At 44.8% G+C, this 20,863-nt stretch overlaps 1 protein-coding gene across 1 annotated transcript; it reads left to right on the plus strand.

Moving 5' to 3' along the window:
* The first annotated feature begins 1,043 nt into the window (after positions 1 to 1,043).
* LOC136514796 (transcription factor MYC2-like) lies at positions 1,044 to 4,817 on the plus strand. Its single transcript, XM_066508503.1, has 3 exons — positions 1,044 to 1,791; positions 1,888 to 2,247; positions 4,656 to 4,817. The coding sequence occupies exons 1-3, from the start codon at positions 1,051 to 1,053 to the stop codon at positions 4,767 to 4,769; spliced, it is 1,215 nt and encodes a 404-aa protein (XP_066364600.1). The 5' UTR covers positions 1,044 to 1,050; the 3' UTR covers positions 4,770 to 4,817.
* The last annotated feature ends 16,046 nt before the right edge of the window (positions 4,818 to 20,863 follow it).

Here is a 20,863-nt window from a genome sequence, read left to right on the forward strand (position 1 = left end):
AACAAAGGCTGCTGCATGTGACAAACCTGGCCACCGTGACCAAGAATCGCTGGGACGAGACAGGCTATGTCGGAAGAAAACCTATCACACTCTAGATCGTTCGTAATTTGATAGCGCTACATGTAAATGGTTTAATATCTATTTTTTTATTTTTTTCAACAACAAGATCCAAAAAACAACACTTTCTACAAATGGATCTCCAGGAGAGATGATACTCAGATTTAGGTTATGTCTCTCCTAACATCTAAAATAGGTCTTCTATATAGATACTCTATTGGAGGCTATAGATATTGTGTTGAAGACCCATTGGGTTGCGTAATAGATCTTGGAGACAACCTTACTAGTGTCTCGACTCTTGCTTGATATCGATTGAACTTCCTTGTAAAATGACCAAACGTCTCTTGATAAAAAAATAAAGCAGCAGCAGAAGAAATTTCCTTTCCTTGTCTGTAGACTGTAGAAGTGTAGAACTGTAGATAGAGAAGCTTTCTGCACTTGGTATGTACGTCCTTTAATGTATACATAGATGCCAATAAGATTGGACATTACGAAGGCTTTATTTAGTTTCTCTCCTAAAAATTTACTCTCTATTACATCGGACGTTTAGATACATACATAGAGTATTAAATATAAAAAAAATAACTAATTGCACAAATGCGACTAATTTGCGAGACGAATTTTTTAAGCCTAACTAGTCCATAATTCGATAACGTGGTGCTACAGTAAACATGTGTTAATGATAGATTAATTAGGCTTAATAAATTCATCTCGTGTATTACTGATGACTTCTATAATTTATTTTATTACTACTATCCAAACACTCCCATGTGACACCCCGATGTAACACCCGACGTGATATCTCTAAACTTTAGTCCCTGAATTTAAATACCATCTAAATCGACGTGAGTGTTGGACTGTTTGGTCCTTCCTCTTCCTATAAAAGGGAACCCTTCCCCACGATTTGTTGTTGCATTGTAAGAAGAATTTGGATCAGCTCTACCATAGCAGTAGCTAGTTCATATATATTTGCGGTGGTTGAGCGCCGTGTTCATGGAGGCAGCAAACAACATGGAGGACTCAAGCCTCTTCATGCAGTGGGCGATGGACACGCTGCTGCAGGAGGAGGAGCCTGCGGTCGACGACGTGCACTGGGCGATGGACACGCTGCTGCAGGAGGAGGAGCCTGCGGCGGTCGACGACGGCGAGGCAGTAGTCTTCCCCTCGCTCCAAGCGCTCCGCGACACCTCCCACGCGGCGGAGATGGTGCTGGAGCTGATGGCCGTGGCCGCCGCCGAAACCCACGACGCGGCGGCAAACAGCTGGTCGAGCGGCGGTTCCGGCGACGGCGGCGAGGTCACGGACGGCGGCAACAGCGGGGCCACCGACTCTGCAGCCCCGCCGGCTGCTGCCGCCACGGATTACTACGGCGGATCCTGGCCGCCACAGTCGCCGAACTCGTCGTTCGCGCGCGCGCCACCTCCACCGCCGCCGAGCAGCAACACCAGCCTACCGACGGTGAGCTGGAACTTCGTCACCGGCTCGGCGCAGCCTGGCAGCGAGGGCGTGCTGGAGGAAGCCGCCGTCCCGGCACGCAGCTTGCCTCCGCCGGAGCTGGCTCAACGCCGCCGGTTGTCACCGCCGACGCCGAGAAGAGTCCACCCAATACGCGGCATGGGAGCCCCATCGTCGGCGTTGTGCACGCCGGACCACGTCGTCGCGGAGCGCAAGCGCCGGGAGAAGATCAACAAGCGCTTGATCGAGCTCTCCACCGTCATCCCAGTCCTCAAGAAGGTCCTCCCATCGACCATCCAAACGAACTAAACTCCTGCCCTTGTTCTCTGCATCAATCAAATCCGTGCTATCGATCCTGACAAGTAGAGGTTGCAGATGGACAAGGCGACGATCCTCTCCGACGCGGCCAAGTACGTGAAGGAGCTCCAGCAGCGGCTCAAGGCCCTGGAAGAGGCTGCCGCCGGCAGCATCAGGAGCAAAGCGCCGCCGCCGGCGGACGAGAATGGCGGCTCCGGGTCGCCGACGTCGGCATCCTCCTCGTCGGGGCCACCCGCACTTCCAGATATCGAGGCACGGTTCTCGGAGCGGAGTGTGATGGTGAGGATCCATTGCGGCGGCGGCAAAGGGGTTGCGGCGGCAGCGGTCGCCGTGGTCGAGGGCCTCGGGCTCACCATCGTCCATGCCAATGTCATGCCCTTCTCGGCTTGCACTATCACCATAACCATCACAGCAGAGGCAAGCCCGTTTTCTTCTTCTTCTTCTTTTCTCCCCGTATTTGTTTTATTATTTGGACTAATTCATTCAGCACTCTGATCTCTGCATGCTTGCTATATTTGAATATACAGGATGTACTAAAAATACTAAACTTTTGATTTCGTATACCAAATGCCTGAAAATGCGCTGTTTTAGTTAGCTGGTTAGGAACATCTATAAAATGGAGGGAAAATCGTTGACAAAACACAAATGGCTGATTAAGATCATTTCAATATTAAAAGCCTATAATCCTCACATCATTAATGTTAGTCTATGTTGTAAGGACGGTTTGGCAGTGCAAACCAGATACATAATGTCAATTCATCCCCTCCTCTTAATGAAAAGCGTACCAAGACATGTTCCCCAAAAGAATAATGTCAATTCCTTCTTCTTATACAAAGTAAACATATCATGTAATTGTGTAAGGTTCAAACAGAGGTTTTACTAACTGGTTGTTTTAACAATGCAAAGAGAACACATATAGTGATTGAAATCTTAATATTTTGGTTCTTGATTTCATTTCGACGTGTACTTCATTCCCTTTAGTATATATATGATAATGTCATGAGCACACATTTATTGAGAGATTATACTGATAAGTGTGTTCTTTGTTGTATATCAGGCATATCAGTGTGCGCACACCAAACAAAACTGAATGATATTTTCTTGTTAAATTTGAAAATAAGTACAGAAATAAAACCAAATCTACATCTATAGGAAGATCGGGTTCAACGAACCTCTCTTACGTTTTTAAGGCTTGGTAAAACATTTATATTTGTAAATAAAACTAGTAACAAACCCTAAAATTATTTGTGATAATAACAAGCTAGAAATGGGTTACTTGCATTTTGTGTGTCCGCACTACATCTCAACAATGGTACGGTGACTAATCAGATACATCTATATGTCAGATCACATAGCTGAACAAAAAGAAAAACAGCTTCTTGACTAGTTTGACTAATCACAGTTAGTTATTCGTATGTGCTAATATAAGTATTGCTCCCTCTGTCCAGAAAACTTCAATTTGCGATTTCAATTCAAGTTACTTACACCTTGATGTTTTAGGATTTTAGGACATATTAAGAAATTACCAATGTACCTCTTTTTATTATAGGCGAATCATGCTAATTAAGCAATAAACCCCTCATTAAAAGGAATATGCATAGCAGATCACAGTCTCGTGTATATATGGATCCAATCTATTGCCAATAACTAAAACATCAAGTTTTTTTGGACATTTTTAAAATCCTAGAGCATAAATTTTATGGGGCGGAGGGAGTACTATATGTTTCAACTTCCAGTAAAATATATAGCGAATGCAACTGTATACAAAATTATTGACACATTGTATATATTTATATATGTCATGTACACGAGTACTATATGTTTCAACTTCCAGTAAAATATATAGCGAATGCAACTGTATACAAAATTATTGACACATTGTATATATTTATATATGTCATGTACACGTACTCCCTTCGTCTCATCTCAAAAGGCTTGATGTTTTAGGATTCAAAATTTGTCCAATTTTTTTAAAAGCTTGATGTTTTATGTGGTATGCATGCCTCTATACATTCCCTTTAATTAGTAGCTTATTCCTTAATTAGCAAGGATCGCCTTCAATATATAGGGGTTCGTGGGCAACTTCAATTAAGCACTATTCTATCCAACAATCCTCTAAAACATCAAGTTTTTTGGGAATGGATGGAGTACAACTATGCAAATATGCACAATGGTTTCTACTCAGCGTGAACTTGTGAATGGTTTCTACTCTATTTAAGATAAATGAACAATTAAGCACTATTATATTAGCTTTCACTACTGGAAAGCTGAAATTCCCTGACGGTGCGATTACCGTCAGGAAAATAGAAAAGACCATCAGGAAAATGTAAATCTAATTTCCCACACTGTCAGGGAATAACTGTTAGGGCTAGCTCGACAGGGAAATTGGAAAATGTCTGACGGTTCACCGTCAGGGAAATTTGTTTTGATTTTCCTGTCGGTGATGAACCATTAGGTTAATTTTAAACCGTCAGGGATATAACATTATTTCTGTCGGTGGAAACCGACAAAAAAATTATACGTTACCGTCAGAAAAATGCATTATTCTGATGGTGTGAAACCGACAGAGTAAAAGGATAAATATCCTGTCAGTTAGAGAACCGTCAAAAAAATATATTCCCTGTCGGTGTCTGTTATTTCCCTGTCGACTTGTAGCGGTCAAAATAATGTTTCCCTGTCGGTGTTAAACTGCCAAGGAATTTACGACTGACAGGAAAATGATATTTCAAGTTTCCAGTAGTATTTACTTTTGTTTCCCTTTGTCTTATTGTGTGCTAACAATATATTTACATTTATTGGGTGCAAACGTCAATTGCTCATTTCAGATGGAGGGCCGCCGCCTCAGCTTGACAACGGAGCAGATTGCTGGCAAGCTCAAGTCTGCATTATCACACCAGCGTAGCATCAGCTGCAAAGATACCCAAGAGACAGAAAATTGATTGAATTTACTATATATACACAGCAGCACAACAGTGATATATCTTTGTAATAAGTTTACACACGTACGGTTTGATATTTTCTTTGTGTGATCCGGCATCATCACGTGGCTATCTATCTAACATGTGATTGCATGAGGATGTTTGGTTCCACGGATTAAATTTTAGTCCATGTCACATCGAATGTTCGGATGCTATTTAGGAGAACTAAATATGAGTTAATTATAAAACTAATTACACAGATGGAGACTAATTTACGAGACGAATTTATTAAGCCTAATTAATCTGTCATTAGCACATATTTACTGTAGCACCACATTGTCAAATCATGGGCTAATTAGGCTTAAAAAATTCGTCTCGCAAATTAGTCACAATTTGTGCAATTAGTTATTTTTTTCGTCTATATTTAATACTCCATGCATGTATCAAACATCCGATGGAACAAGGACTAAAATTTTGCATGCATGTTACCGGAGGAGTAAACCATGGTGACTTTGCTCAACCTCATCATCAACTCTACACATCAGTGCCCATCTGGCGGCTAATTAATGGTGAGGTTGGGCATCAACAAACACTCTCTCTCTCTCTATATATATATATATATATATATATATGGAGAGTATATTCAGTAGCCAGCTACAAAATAAGTTATTCTGTAGCCAACTCCATTTACGATAATTTTATATACTAATTTACGATAATGTCGATACATATTTACGATAGTTGTGTTACTATAACACATGGGGATATTTACCATAACGTTATAGGAAACCACTTAGCAAGGAGTTATTATAATCTCATAAATTAACATAGTAATTATCGTAACTCAAAGTGGCTACAGAATAAGTTATTTTGTAGCCAGCTACAGGATAGTAGTTCTATATATATATATATATATATATATATATATATATATATATATATATACACACACACACACACACACGCCTCTAACCCCTGGGAGTAGTTACTCCCTCCTCTAACCCCGCACAAATACACCCGCCTCCTCACGATTGACCGGTGTCGGATTGCCTAGCGGGTTAACAAGCAGCCCCGTTTAGGAAGTATACGATCCTAAAATCCGGATCCTGTGTTGCCCCGTATATTTTATTATAAAACCATGCCACGCATTTTCCTCTCCTCTTTCTCCGGATTTCTCTCCTCCCTATTTGTGGATCTCACGCATGGTGGCGATGGCGGCGCCCCGTCTCCTGGTGGATTCGACCACGACGCATCCTCTCCTTCCCATTCCGGTGGTGATGGTGGCGGTGGAACCCCTCGGCATGGCCATCCCGGCGCCGGTGGCTCCCAGTGGCGGCGGCGCACTCTACGCGCACGGCATCCCCGACGGCGACACGTCCTGTGCCCAGCGGCGGGCGGCGGGCTCCTCGTGGCCGGCTGCAACCGCGGCGCCTCCCGCGCCCCTCCCGGCTACAACGACGGCACCCTCGCCGCTCTCGTCTGCGGCATCGTCGGAACTGCATCGGCGAAGTCACCACCACCGACGGCGGCGTCCCCACCACCAACGGCACCACATGCGCTGCCCCTGTTGTTGATCTCAGTGTGGCTATTTTTTTTCTTTCTAAATTCCGATGCTTCGTCTCTCTATTTTCTTAGTGCATTTTGTGGTGAAAATCGTTCCCAAGAAATACGTTGTTGCTCATGACTGGCACAGATGTGAATCTGTGCGTACAAATCCTAGGAACGCGCGGCTGCTAGATTTGTTTTTCTGTTCCATTTTGTTTGTACAAAGTACAAATGAGTTTGGTTGATTTTAGTTCAAAAATTCACGTGTGATGTACATACTCATACTTCGTTGTAAAAATTAATGTACCACTGAGTATATGAATACATACTCATTGTTTTGTATATCACGTGAATGTATGCACATATACTCCGATCGTGTGGTTTAACTGTTTAAGTATGCACTTATACTACCTTAATCTTGGCGTATGTATGCATACTCCATTCCAAAAAGTATATATAAATACTCTATTTCTAAAGAGTATGTACAGATACTCCATTCCAACATGTATGTATAAATACTCTATTTTAAAAAGTATGTATAAATACTCTATTCTAAAAAGTAATGTAATCTCATTACTCGGCATCGATGTACGTATATATACATACTCCCAAATAATTAAATAATTTAATCTGTATGTATACATACTCCCAAATAATTAAATAATTTAGTTTGTAACAGAATATACAAAGCTATCGGCGTTGATGTATGTATGTATACGTACTCCCAACTGTGTATGTATACATACTTTCAAATAATTAAATAATTTATCTTGCAACAGAACATACGGAGGCACAGCAGATGCAACGAAGCACGCAAATCTCATCGCACGTTACTTATCGGATCCTGCTACGCACAAACCCGATTAGCTCATATGGATAGAATCGAATGCCATATCATGGAGGGGAGTAACTACTCCCGGGAGTATAAAAAATGCAACCCTACTGTTTAAGCATGAAGCGAGAGGGGCCAGTATGAATAATGCTCACATGTGTGTAAAATGCATGTTCCCAACAAAGCTAAGTATGCTATATATATAACAATTTCTGCACCCGATGTATTTGCAACTTGCTATGAGCGAGCATCAACAACATGCTATGAGCAGCAACCTGCAAGTTTTTTACAGTCTCTCATGTGCGTAAAATGCATGTTCTTGTACCACATATACACTGTACCGTGTTGTTTTTTAATAATGATCGATCAATCCATGTTTTCATGTATTATTGCTTGTATATGAAAATAATAGCAACCTGAGTGAACCTCCTTACACGGGTTCTAAGTCCTTAATTTCTCTGTAACGATCACATTTTTTTTCGATTTATGTTACGAATGAATCAATAGCGTTATATTTTTCTGGTAATAGATAGTACGGTGTGTCCGTCAACAACACATGCTACAATGAGAATGAATTGAGCATTCAGGGCATGGCAGAGCTCCCAGAGTAGCTTTTAGGATGAATTTAAGAGGAGCTCTTTTAGGATGAATTTAAGAGGAGCTCAGCTAAACAAATTTTTTTTTACTAAGAAGCGATTATGCGCTGATTCTGTAAAGCGGTTCTCTGAAATGAACTAGTGGACTGTGAGCTGAAAAACAATAGCTTCTATTGGTTCACACCATGCATACAGCACTGTATGCATAGAGTTTATCCTAAAGAATCATAGAGAAACATTTTTAGTAAGAGGATCACGTCTCTCCTAGAAATAGCTAATTTTTGGAGGTCATTTTCAGATATGAACGTTGTAAGAGGTCCATCTCTGTAAATCTATTTTAGGAGACGGACAGTTTTTTACCGGCTCCGTAAATAAAACGTCTGTCTCTGAAAATCCTCAGCTATTTTAGGAGGCATTGAATTTTGTGACTGCCTCTGTTAATGATTGTGCAGTGTCTCGCGAAATCATTTATGTAGTAGTGCAGAGAATCTAAAGTAGGAGGAGCTCTACCAAACAACGCTCAGTATCCTCGATGAGTCTCTATGTCTCAAATGACCACAATGACACAATTTAAACAATCATATCGCTTTATGTATAAACTGCAATTATTAGTCAAAATTTTAAAATAAAACAGTTATATACATAATAATAAATTAAATTGCAGGGGTTCTAAAATGTTAAATATATGTAGAATCTGATAGAACAACTTAAACAAACATGCACTTAATCCAATAAATAATGATGAGGACCCAACTACACGCATTGATTAACTTCACTGTCATATACAAGCATGATTAACAATTAATATAACCAAACTGATTAGCTAGGATGTCGATTGTGTCATGCATATATCTTTGCAATCAAGAAATGATAGTGCAGAAGTTGAGATCGAAAGCGCCACATGTAATAGCCACCCTAAGGGCTCCAATCCGCTGCGGCTATCGCTGTCAGGGCACCTCAATCGCAGTTGTGGCCTAGGGCCGGGGCTCCTCCTACCTCTCCAGTGAGGCTGCCAATGATAAGAAGGAGAGGACTCCATCCCTCGTTTACAGTTGAGCAGTTTCTTTAGGTTCAGTTCACTATAAGTTTAGTCCAAATAAATCTACTAACGAAATCATCATTGCTGTTTGGCTAGGACCTTGTTACCTGCGATGATTTTGACTATAGCCATGACAAAGTCACCTTTGCAGGAATTAGATTTTATCGCCCGGAGGTTAGTTTGTGGTATTACTATCTGCAAAAGGCAAAGGTGTTCATGGACACTCTCAATGGAGATAGTAACCCAAGGTCACAGACCTCATCGTCAATGTCCGTGAAGAGGGAAATCATGAAGGATCAAGTGTTGAAGGCGCTGAATCGATCTGTAGGCTGTGCTGTAGTCAACGATTTAACCGCCAATGTTCTTCTATCAATTCAGATATGTTTCGGTCCTATTTCAGCGCGATCTTGCAACATATCTAAGGTTTTGGGGATTTTTATTACCATCGGATTCAGCACGGGACTATACTCTAGCTTCGGTGTTCAATACGACTCTGCTCATCTAGAGCATTGGCTACATCAACCAAGGCCCCGGCGAAGAAGACGATTGGAAGTACTTGGATATAATATTGTTTTTTTTTATATTTCTGGTTATTTTATATGTAATTAATTTGAGGATGTACTATACGCCAAGTTTTAAAATAATTTTTCCTTTCCTTCACAAGAGAAAAAGTTGAAACTGAAAGCGATGGTGTTTGGATTGAGAAATTAATTAGGTTAACCCAAACAACCGAGGAGTGAACACGAAGATCTTTGTTCAGCAACCCCTGGAGGCCAGGACCCATTTTGATTGATTCTGCTATATATATGTATGTATGTATCGACGTATATTATTGTTTGGTGAGCGTTCATGATCGAAACTAGTGACATTTATTGATTAGCTAGACTAGACAGCTCTTGCTCGATCTCCGATCCGCGATTGTAGATAAACCAACCTTTGATTATTGCAAGTGTATACGTAGGGTATTTTTAATTTCCATGTGTGGTGAAGCAAATCAAAACGTATTGCCCCATAATAATATTAATTCTGATCCGCGTCTATTCATAACAGTCAACAGGGCATATTATATTTGTCACTGCCGGATACTTTAAAAACATTCCACAAATAATCCATAGGTAGAGTCTAAGCTAATGTCATTTTCTATTTTGTCATCTTCTCTAGACGCTCACTCTCAAGGATACTATTAGCTTACACAATACACATATATATAGCGGCAGGAGTTGGATATATATTGTAAGGATTTTTAGCATCGTCTTATACATATACAGCGTGTTTGGATTGCATCACCGATCCATTCCGGGACCCTACGGATTCGTTTGGATTGAGGCATGAAATGGCGTCGTCCGGCACCGAGCGGTTTACGATCGTAGTGTAATCATCGGAACGAACTCGTCCGTAGCGAAACCGACGGGCCACCTCGTCCGGAGTCACCCTGATCCGGACGACTGCGTCCGGCAAACCAAACAGCCTGGTATAGTAGTAGAACGTACGGTAGAAGTAGTAGGACGTACGGTAGAAGTGACGACGACAGCAACATCAAGGACGCTATGGTTGTAACTTATAACAACCAATCGCAAAGGACCGAGTTAAGCCGCGACCGGTCGAACGCTCACGGAGTGTGTGACCCACTTCCTCCCATACCCCACCTCCTCCCTAGTCGCCCCTGGCCAGCGGCAGCCTCGTCGCCCACCTCCGGCACTGCCACTACACCCTGCCCTCCCCTAACAATAGGATGCCGCGCCGGCGGGGCATCCTCGTCCTCGTCCTCGCCCCCGCCCCCACCACCGGCGGCCGGCGGTGAACCACCTCGCCGTGCCACCTTCAAACCGCCCTCGACCCCACCCACCCTAATCATAGAGCAGGGCGTCGGCGAGCTCCGTGACGTCCTCGCCACGGACCTAGCCCAAAACGCCTTCGTCCGCCGCCTCTCCTGCCACCAACGCCGTGCCGCGACCGCCTCCCCCAAAATCCTCCTTCTAAGCCCGTCGGGATGATTTCCTAACCCGCTGGAATCATAACGCTGGCGACCTCTTCGCCGGAACCCTAGGCGCCTTCTTCTTCCTCTTTGGCGCGGGCACAGGTGCAGGTGTCGGTGCTACCGTCGCGTAATAACTTAATCGCAAATATGCATGGTACAATATACGGCGGCCTGGCCTTAGCAAGTCTCCTACCATTAACTCGATCGTGTACCAACCGGCTGAGTTGTCGTTCTAATTTTTTCTACATATTGGCATGATCAATTTTTATTGTGTATATATACTCTTAGAAATAGATAATAATTATTATATTATTAGAGATCAGTTAGTTAGCACCCTAGTTATTATTATGTAATTTGTGGTTGCTAATGAAATTATATTAGAGAGAGCCATACACATGACCTTTTTCATGGAGAAGCCTAGACGTACTAGACCTTTATTTTATTGAGTCCATGTCTCTCTCCAATGACATCCCTTAACTTCAGTGAATGTTTGAGACAACTTTGCACCAGTATGCCTACCTTTTACATTGAAAAAACCAATAATTCTCTTTTGTATATGCCAATTATCATCTATCCAATGAATAGTAACACACATGTATCCTTTGTTTTGGCATGAGGTCCACATATCCATTGTTGCACTAAAGCGGCACTTCATAGTTTTCAAGTGTGCATACAAAGTTTCCTTTTCAGCAAGATATCTGTCCATTATTTCTTTCCTAACAGTGACACGGGATTTTATCGGAAAGCTAGGACGGAGAGATTTGATGAAATCAACAAGATACTCATGCTCAACTATATTGAAAGGATATTCATGCATGGTTATTGCCAAATTTAATTTCTTCAAGCTAGCTTCTTGGTCATATTTGTAAGGCTGAACATGAGCAATTTCAGAACCAGGTGTCTTACCAGCTTTAAGCTGTTGTTGTCCCTTCACAATACTGTGTTTTGAAAGCAAGTGGTGCTTGAATGAAGTCGTTCCATTGGAGCCCTCAGCTCTATATTTGTGATCACACCTAGAGAAATTGCAGTGTCCCCACAACTCCTCAACTAGCTTTCCTTCCACCTCTACATACTCCTTTTTCTTGATGAAATATTGCCAGACCCACGATGTCAATTTCTTAAACCTCTTGCCAGAAAGGCGAGCCTGCTCTGGATCGTCGTCATCCTCTTGATCATCAACATTAATTGGCACTTGATTAGGTGGAGATGTTGTGGTTGTTGCTGGTGCATCACTATCAACTGATGCTGCCACTGATGCCGCCATTGATCCTAGCACTGATGCTGCTGTAGCTGGACTTTCACAAGTTCCACTAGATGCAACACTTTGAGATGAAGGCCTTCTAATCCCAGATCCTACCAAAAGCCAAGTGAAACATTGCTAAATCAGAAAAAAAAACTAGAATAGCCAAATAAAATAGGGACTGTTGCTATTAAAATAATTTGTGTGAGGTAAAGACATACTAAATCTTATTATTCTTACACACTGCTAACTGGTGGGGAAATACACAGGCAATTTTCATCATTGGTAGTGGTAGTGGTAGGAATGTAGGATTGTAGGAAGATGAACCTGTTGGAGACGTCGTTGTTGTCGCTGCCGGAACAGGCGGAGGCTCTAGAAGTTCACGCACGCTCTTCGTCTTGGGCTTGCCCTTCGTTCCAGGAGGGGGCGCCATCGACGCGCGGGGTGGCGGCGCTGGCGGAGTGGGGTCTGGTCGGCGGAGGACAGCGCTGGTGGCGGCGCCGCTAGGAAGGGAGGGAGGACGGAGGACCGGAGGACGGGAGGGGGCAGGTGCGTCGTGACTCGCGACGGTCGCGTGCGGGTGCGGCGCCGCAATTGCACGGAGTGAAGGGATAAGGGAATACGGGAATAGGAGTGGAGGGTTTAGGGTTGTTAAGTTGGGCTGGGCTGTAGAGTAGGCTTACTGGGCTTTGTGAGTTTGTGAATATTGGACCAAATTCGGTTAGCGCCGAATTTCGAATTCGGTTACATACCGAATATAATATAGAAATGTAGAAAACGGTCGAAAATAGCTTAAACCGAATTCCGCTCCGTTTTCGAATTTTCTGTCCGAATTTCGTATCGAATTTGTATTTTTTCGAAAAAACTGAAAACAATCGGATCAAATGTAAAAAACGATGCGATTCGGTCGGGAATTTTCGTTTTCGTTTTCAACCTTATATATATGTGTGTGTGTAATCACTGAATGTTCGAATATTTGTTAATTCTATACTACATATTCTTAGCTTGTTACCATTCACGTTTACACTAAAACATATACGTTGACTAATCAGACGCTTATTCTTGCAGCCGAACATCCCCATTATTATTTGAGATTGCTGCTGCGAGGGACAAATCATCTACCGTCAGCAATGTGTTTGGTCTTATATATATTTTGCTTTCTTGTAACCATGTGCAAAATCACCAGCAGAGCAACAGTCAATATTTTCGGCATGTAGCTGTTGCAGTACAGTCACTTGACATTGCGTGTAATTAGTGTTGATTTCGTCTTGACATTGAAAGGATCATTTTCCCTACTCTTTTACTCCCTGTAAATAATAGTATAATAGAGAGATCTGGTACACGAAAGAGAGAAATTATCTTGGGATATATAAAATGGCCGTGGCAATGCACCAATTAACTCCTATTCTTGTACTGAATATATATTGAATAGCGAGGAAAGGTTCACCCAAATAATTGACAAAATTCCTTCGATGCCATCGAAAATTGTAGCCATCCCTTATGCGCCATTCAAAAATATAGAATCGCTTCATCCTCATCAATTTAGAATTTTCCCTCCTGACACCACTGCCTATCATTTCCTCAAAAAAACACCACTGCCTATCCACCCTTCATTGCAGTTAATTTTGATTTGTCCCAGAGTTTGGTAGACAGTGCGTGGTTTGCCAGACTTGTACCCCTTCTCACACCCTTGTTTTCTTCCCTCCTCATATCACTCTTTGCAGATCATACATCCTCGTGGGCATGGAAGGGATTACTACACATGGTGATATAACATAGTGATGCCTATAGCTTTCAATGGCATTCAGGGAATTTGCTCAATAGATTTGTATACAACTATAAAAATGATTAAAAGAGGTGGTCACGGTAGATTTTCAGTGACAGTTAGCTAGTTAGGTAGCTAGCACTACTGGAAACCGGCAATTTGCCGAGTGCCTGCGGCACTCGGCAAAGCCCGAAATACACTCGGTAAATGCTTTACCGAGTGCCGCACTCGGCAAAGAGCAGTCGGCAAAGGTTTCTTTGCCGAGTGCCACATATCGGGCACTCGGTAAAGCCTTTGCCGAGTGTCACGTCAGCACTCGGCAAAAAAAACCGACGTCAACTCTGACGGCCTCTTTGCCGAGTGCCACCTCAGCAGCACTCGGCAAAGAATTTTTTTTAAAAAAAAAATTCTTTGCCGAGTGCCATACTCTTGCACTTGGCAAAGAAATTTTTTTCTTTTTTTAAAAAAAAAATCTTTGCCGAGTGCCTTGACTCTGGCACTCGGCAAAGCTGGGAAATTGGGTCTCTGCTGCCTAGCTTTGCCGAGTGCCATGGTCACGGCACTCGGCAAAGCCCTCTTTGCCGAGTGTGGCACTCGGCAAAGAGGGGGAAAATGCTATTTTTTGTTTTTTGCTTTCCATCAGCGCAAATAAAGAAATCACATATATATCAACACACAGCACATGATATATCATATACACATCCATATTCCATCACATACATATCCATAACCCATCACATACACATCCACCATCCATAATACATCACATACAAATCCATTGTCCATAATCCATCATACATTCGCATCATCCATGACAATATCCATCACAATATATATGTCTCTACTAGTAGTCCAACATAAGGCTAAGTCTAACACAAGTCCATGCAATATGAAAAGAAACAAATAAATGGTACCTACTGCCAGCCTCTCCACCCAGAGTGTGAAGTGCCACCTTGAGGAGGGCCAGTTGTCCACCCGGCCTGTGGAGAAGGGCCACCTTGAGGAGTCGAGTTCGAACCCGCCGACTGTTGCTGCACAAAGGAGAAGCGAATTCATGAGTATCTATAGGAGGGCCGCACAAAGCTAAAGGAATAAACAACCATATATACTCACCGGAGTCCCTACAGGAGGAGGAGGAGCCACAACTGGAGCGAGCAGCGACTGGGGCACGACCACACCTGGCTGGCAAGGTCTGAAGGCTCGCCATGAAGCTGAACATGTCCTGCAGCCTCTGCATCTCGGCCGCCCTCTGGGCTTGTACAACCTCCATCTCCAGCCGATGGGCCTCCGCCTGGGTCGCCTGCTAGGCCTCCAACCTCCGCAAGTCGGCCTGGAACATTCCACCCGCAATGTTTAAACAATGCAAAGGCAAGGTAGATGTGTAAAAGCAATGAACGACGAATAAAATAGTACTAACCTGGAGTTCTGCCATCTGCTACTGTGAGCTCTGCTGCCGAGAGCGTATGGGGAGGGAGGAGCTCGTGCTCCTTGCTCGAATCTCGGCGAGGTTGGGAACAGAGGCGGAGTCGACTGTGCTGTCCACCATCTAGTACCGGCCGTGCTGCTTCCCTCCTCCCAGCCTCATCAGGAGGTCTGTGTCTAGGGGCTGGGTGGCCGGATCGAAGTCCTCCCCATGGCGCTCGTGGGCCACTGAGGTGTACTCGCTAAGCTTGCTGTGGACGCTCGCGCTGGTGTATGTCTCGGGCCCGTCCACCAGGTTGTAGGTGACTTCCGGGGCCGTCGCCTTGCCCTTGTGTGCCAGGGCATACGCCATGAACTCGTTGCATTCCTAGCCTTGGTACGCCTGGGACTGCGAGAAAAACACAAAGATGATTACAAGTAATGAGAATTGAGCGTTAGAATAAATAAATAAAGATGAAAACACAAAGAAGATTACCCATGTCTGGGCGTACGCGCTGAGGCTCCGGTTGCCTTGGTGGTGTGGCGCCCCACCCATCTGCAGGCGATAGTCCCAATGGATGTTGTGCTTCTCTGCCCACTCCTCCGAGAGCCACCTGTCCACAATGGTCTCCCAGCAGAGGCGGTGCCTGGCGCACCAATTAGGACATTGCTGCATGCCATCAAGTTATTGATATATCAGAAGATGAAATGAAGCCTACCTATTCTTCATGGAAGGAGTCAGTATTAATGTTTCATACTTACCAAGAGTTACTGCTCCTTGGTGAGCGTCCTGGTCCTGGCATCGGCCTTCCTCACCACCTGACCAAGGACGTCGGCGCTGTAGTTGATGATGCACTAGAGCCGCGTCTCGTGGTACAGGTCCGAGAGTCGGGACCTACAGACCTTGTCCTGCACTCGCGCCGCCCGGTCCTCAAACCCTTCGTCGCACCTGAAGAAGTCCTGCATACAGACATCATGTATCATTTCATTATTTCAAGAACGACCAATGAATGCGTAGTATTGACCAATTTAGTGCGATGAAGACTCACCCAGAACTCGGCCTTAATCCGCGCCGCAATGGTGCTGAACTCGCTGTCCTCGGCGGCGTAGAAGTGGTCCCACATCCAGGGCGGCAAAGTCACCGAGGCGTAGGTGACCATGCCAGGGTAGTGCTGCCGAATCAGAAGGCCCAGGGTGCCATCGATGTGCCAGCCCATTCCGGACACAACTTCCCAGTTGCTGCAAGAGTCGTTAAGAAGAATTGTTAGTCTCCAGTTCGATTTTCAACATGTCATATGAAATAGTAGTGAAATAATACTTACTTGTCGCCGCTGGGTCGAATCACCGGGCGTCGGTGAAGTGGGATCGGCCGCGCCAGGAGCTACGAGGGCCCACGCAAGTAGACTCCCGACGAGGTAGAGCCAGAGGTAGTGCTAGTGGAACCCCCTGCTGTCGCTATCGCCGCCTCCCCATGGTCCGACGAGTCAGAGGAAGTGCCACCCCCTCCTATGTGCAGGCCCACCGCATGGTCGTCCTCGTCCATCGACGGGGTGGCAGCTGGCTACACCCTCGCCCTCGGACAGCCGTGGGGGCGGCCGCTCCTCGTCCTCCTCGTCGGCGGCTCCGACAAGGGGTCCTCCTCAGCGTGGGGTGGTGAGCGCTCCCTCATGTAGAGGGAGTTGACCCCCCGACAGGCCTACCTTCCGCCCGGCATTTTGTCGAGTGCCTGCAATTTCAAAGAGTAAACCAATTAGCACAGTTAAATTACAAGTACTTATAAAGAGATGTAAAATGAATGAAACATAATTGCAATAATAATAATAATAATAATATAGTATTACATGAATTAGAAATATTCTTCACGATCGGCAGTGGCTGGATCATAGGTGTCGTCATCACTATCAATATTGTCGAGTAAATTGGGCTCATCTCCATCATTGTCATCATTGTCATCGCCTAACTGTAATCACTCAAGCATTTGTAAGTCCTTAGCATTTTGCACCTCTTCTCTGTCGTCCTCATCTCCATCGTCCTAATCAATGTCATTGTCTACTTCCATGCCCATCAGCGAAAACATGTCTATGTCAAACCTCCCTTCTAGCCCCTCTGGTTGATAGAACTCCCGTGTGTTTGGGTCAAAGTTGTAATCCTCATTATTTGGGACAGGTAGTTTACCGTGTGGCGATACCAACTGCACAAGGTACCAACCGATAAGATTGGGGTCTTTTTGGCATGCCCATGGGAGATAATAAACTTGCATGGCCTGTTGAGCCACAATATAGACATCCTCTCAGAATCCTATCGAATTTTGACTTATCCAATCTCAGGGGTTGTTCTTGTGACATTAGGATCGAACCAATGGCATTTGAATACGACTTGATTAGGAGCTTTGCGACACTCAAAATTGAGATCGTATATTTCTTCTACTATGCCGTAGTAGTCGCGCTCATCGGTGCTGGGCGTACGAACTCTGGTATTCGTGGTTTTCCGATTGGGCCGACTCCACTCGTAGTTTCTTGTGTGAAAGCGATAGCCATTCACATCATAAACAGTGAATGACTTGACCTTGTAGGCGAAGCCTTTGGCGAGCCCTTTCAACTCAGCATGCATTTCTGCATCCTTTCGGGCCTGCAAGGTGAGGTCGGATAGATCGTTACATTACTCGCTCGTAGAAGCAAAGTGAGATGTCAAATATTGAATGAGGTAAATTGGACGATGCCATCGTATCGAACTAGGATATGAAATCGGACACACCATCTTTGAGAAGACTATCTTCTTCTTGAGGGGAAGGAGCCATATTCCCTCTCCAGTATTTATTTAGAAATTTCCTAAAAAACAAGAGATAAGGGGGTTCGATAGATGGAGGATAGTGACAAGGGAGTATGTAACAAGCTCATTGAGAACTTACTACACATAAGGCTTGACTTCGTCAAGGTTCAACAACACATACAGCATGATAGTGCACCACTCATCATGCCGCAAGGTCTTGGTGCCCGATGCGCTTGCCTTTCCGAGTTGCCCTTTGAAAAGGCTGAGGTTCGATGAACTCTCGTCCGCGTTGTAACGAGGGGGACGATTGTGCATGCTGGGAAGGCCATCCTTATAGTATGCTATTGTGAAGTTTGACACCTCCTCCAGAATGAATGCCTCTGCCACAGAAGCCTCAATTTTGGCTTTATTTCTACACTTTTTCCGAAGAATCTTTAGACATCTCTCAATTGTATAGCACCAACGGGCCTACACGGGCCCCCCATTCGTGCCTCGTACGGTAGGTGCAAAATCAGATGCTGCATCGCCAGGAAGAAGCCTGGTGGGGAAGATCTTCTCCAACTTGCAGAGCAACACAGGTGCCACTTTCTCCAAGTCATCAATCACGTCCCGAGATAACTCCTTGGCACAAAGCTGGTGGAAGAAATAGCTCAACTCTACCAGCACGCCCCACACATGCTCAGGGACGTATCCCCGGGTCATCGCAGGAAGGAGCCGCTCAATCCATATGTGGTAGTCATGACTCTTCATCCCTAAGACTCGCATAGTGGACAAGTTCACTACCCTACTCAAATTCGCCGCATGCCCATCAGGGAACATTAACGTCTGGATCCACTATAGTACTTCCTTCCTTTGGTCCTTTTTCAAGACAAAATCGACCGGAGTCCTTCTCCATTTCTTGACAGGCGCGAGAGGCTTCATCACCTGCTTTGGCCTATCGCACATCGTTGCCAGGTCCAGTCTAGCCTTAACGTTGTCCTTTGACTTATTAGGAATGTCCATGAGTGTTGCAAAAAGCGCCTTGGCGATATTCTTTTCTGTGTGCATTACATTAATGTTGTGTGGAACAAGAAGGTTATTGAAATAGGGGAGCCTAGTCAAGCCCGATTTATGAGTCCACTGGTGTTCCTCACCATATCCAATAAAACCACCTTTCTCTTTATCATCTTTGAGAGGCTCTATCTCAGCACGGACCTCGGCACCGGTCATCATCTGAGGTGCAGGGTCGGTGACTTGAACCCCTTTCCTGAAGTTCTTGACGTCTCGTCTGAATGGATGGTCAAGAGGGAGGAATTGATGATGTTGGTCAAATGAAGAAAACTTGCCACCCCTCTTCAGCCAAGTGAACCTCACAGCTGTCTTGCATATTGGGCATGGGAACTTCCCGTGAACACACCACACGCAGAATATGCCATACGCCAGGAAGTCATGCAGGGAGTAGTGGTACCACACATGCATTGTGAAGTTCTTCTTTGTAGCTCGGTCGTATGTCAGTACCCCTTTTTCCAAGCAAGGATCAATTCATCAATGAGAGGCTCCATGAACAAACCCATCTTGTCCAGGAATTATCAGTGACAAGAATATGTTCTTGGGTTGAAACATGACGCTGGGGGGAGATTGAGGGGGATCACGAACACGGGCCAGCAAGTGTACGGGGCCACCAGCAATCCATAGGGATTGAACCCATCTGTTGCCAGCGCTACACGTACATTCCAAACCTCCTCAGCTTTACCATGATGTATGCCATCGAAATGGGTCCATGCATCGCCATCCGATGGGTGTACCATCTTGTCAGCATTGTATCTTTTGCCATGTTTGTGCCATGTCATCTGTTTCGTAGACTCCTCTGTCATGTACAGCCGTTGGATCCCCGGTATGACAGGAAGGTACCATAGGACCTTCGCGGGGATACCAAGCTATTCCTTCTTGCCATCACTAGTGTTGACCTCCAGATACCTAGAGGATTTGCACTTTGGATAGTGCGTTGCTTTCTCGTGATCTTTCCTAAATAGGACGCAACCATTCGGACAAGCATGGATGTGCTCATACGGCATCTTAAGGGCACGAAGAAGTTTCTGTGACTCGTACAAGTTCTTCGGCAGAATGTGACCCTCCGGAAGCAGGGATCCAACAACTGCCAACATACCATCGAAGTTGTCTCGACTCATGCTACACTACGACTTGAACGCCATTAGGCGTCCAATGGCATCCAGTTGCGAAACCATTGTCTTTTCGTGAAGGGGCTTCTGTGCCGAAGACAGCATATCGTAGTATGCCTTTGCGGATTCCTCTGGCTCATCCTCTAATCCTTCACCGAATCATGCCTCCTGAAAGTCATCTATCCAGTCTGCTACCCCCGTATCTCCATCAAAAGCCTCGAGGCATGGTCTTACCACCTCCTCTCTAATACGATCGGCTTCACCATGGTGGATCCAGCAGGTATAGTTTGGCGTGAATCCATACTTGCAAAGATCTTCCCCCACGTTCTTCCTATTCTTTCTTACACGGTTGTCACATTTGCTGCAGGGACACGGCATCCGACTCGACCCTCTAGCAGCCTCGCCAAATGAATGCTCCAAGAAAGCATTAGTCTTAGTCATCCATTCTGGGGTCATACTTGCGTGGCCCGTGTACATCCAATCACGGTTCTCCATCCTCTGGCATATACATATGTAAGCGAGTAATATAACCAGCAATTGCATCTGCACGGCGTTCCTACCATCTAATAGGTGAGGATAGGTCCTAATCCCACCCGCGGATGCGTAGATGAGGTCAGTTTCAATGCTCCACTCCTATTCGAGACAGAATTTCGGCAGCACCTCCCCGCTGTTCTCCCGATACACGTCCTGTAAGGGAGAGTGTGTATCCGGAGAACAACAGGGAGGTGATGCCGAAAATCTATCTCGGACCGGAGCGAACCATGGAAACTAACATCATCTACGCATCCGCG

This window comes from Miscanthus floridulus, chromosome 17 (assembly GCF_019320115.1).
Source record: "Miscanthus floridulus cultivar M001 chromosome 17, ASM1932011v1, whole genome shotgun sequence".
Taxonomy (NCBI): Eukaryota; Viridiplantae; Streptophyta; class Magnoliopsida; order Poales; family Poaceae; genus Miscanthus; species Miscanthus floridulus.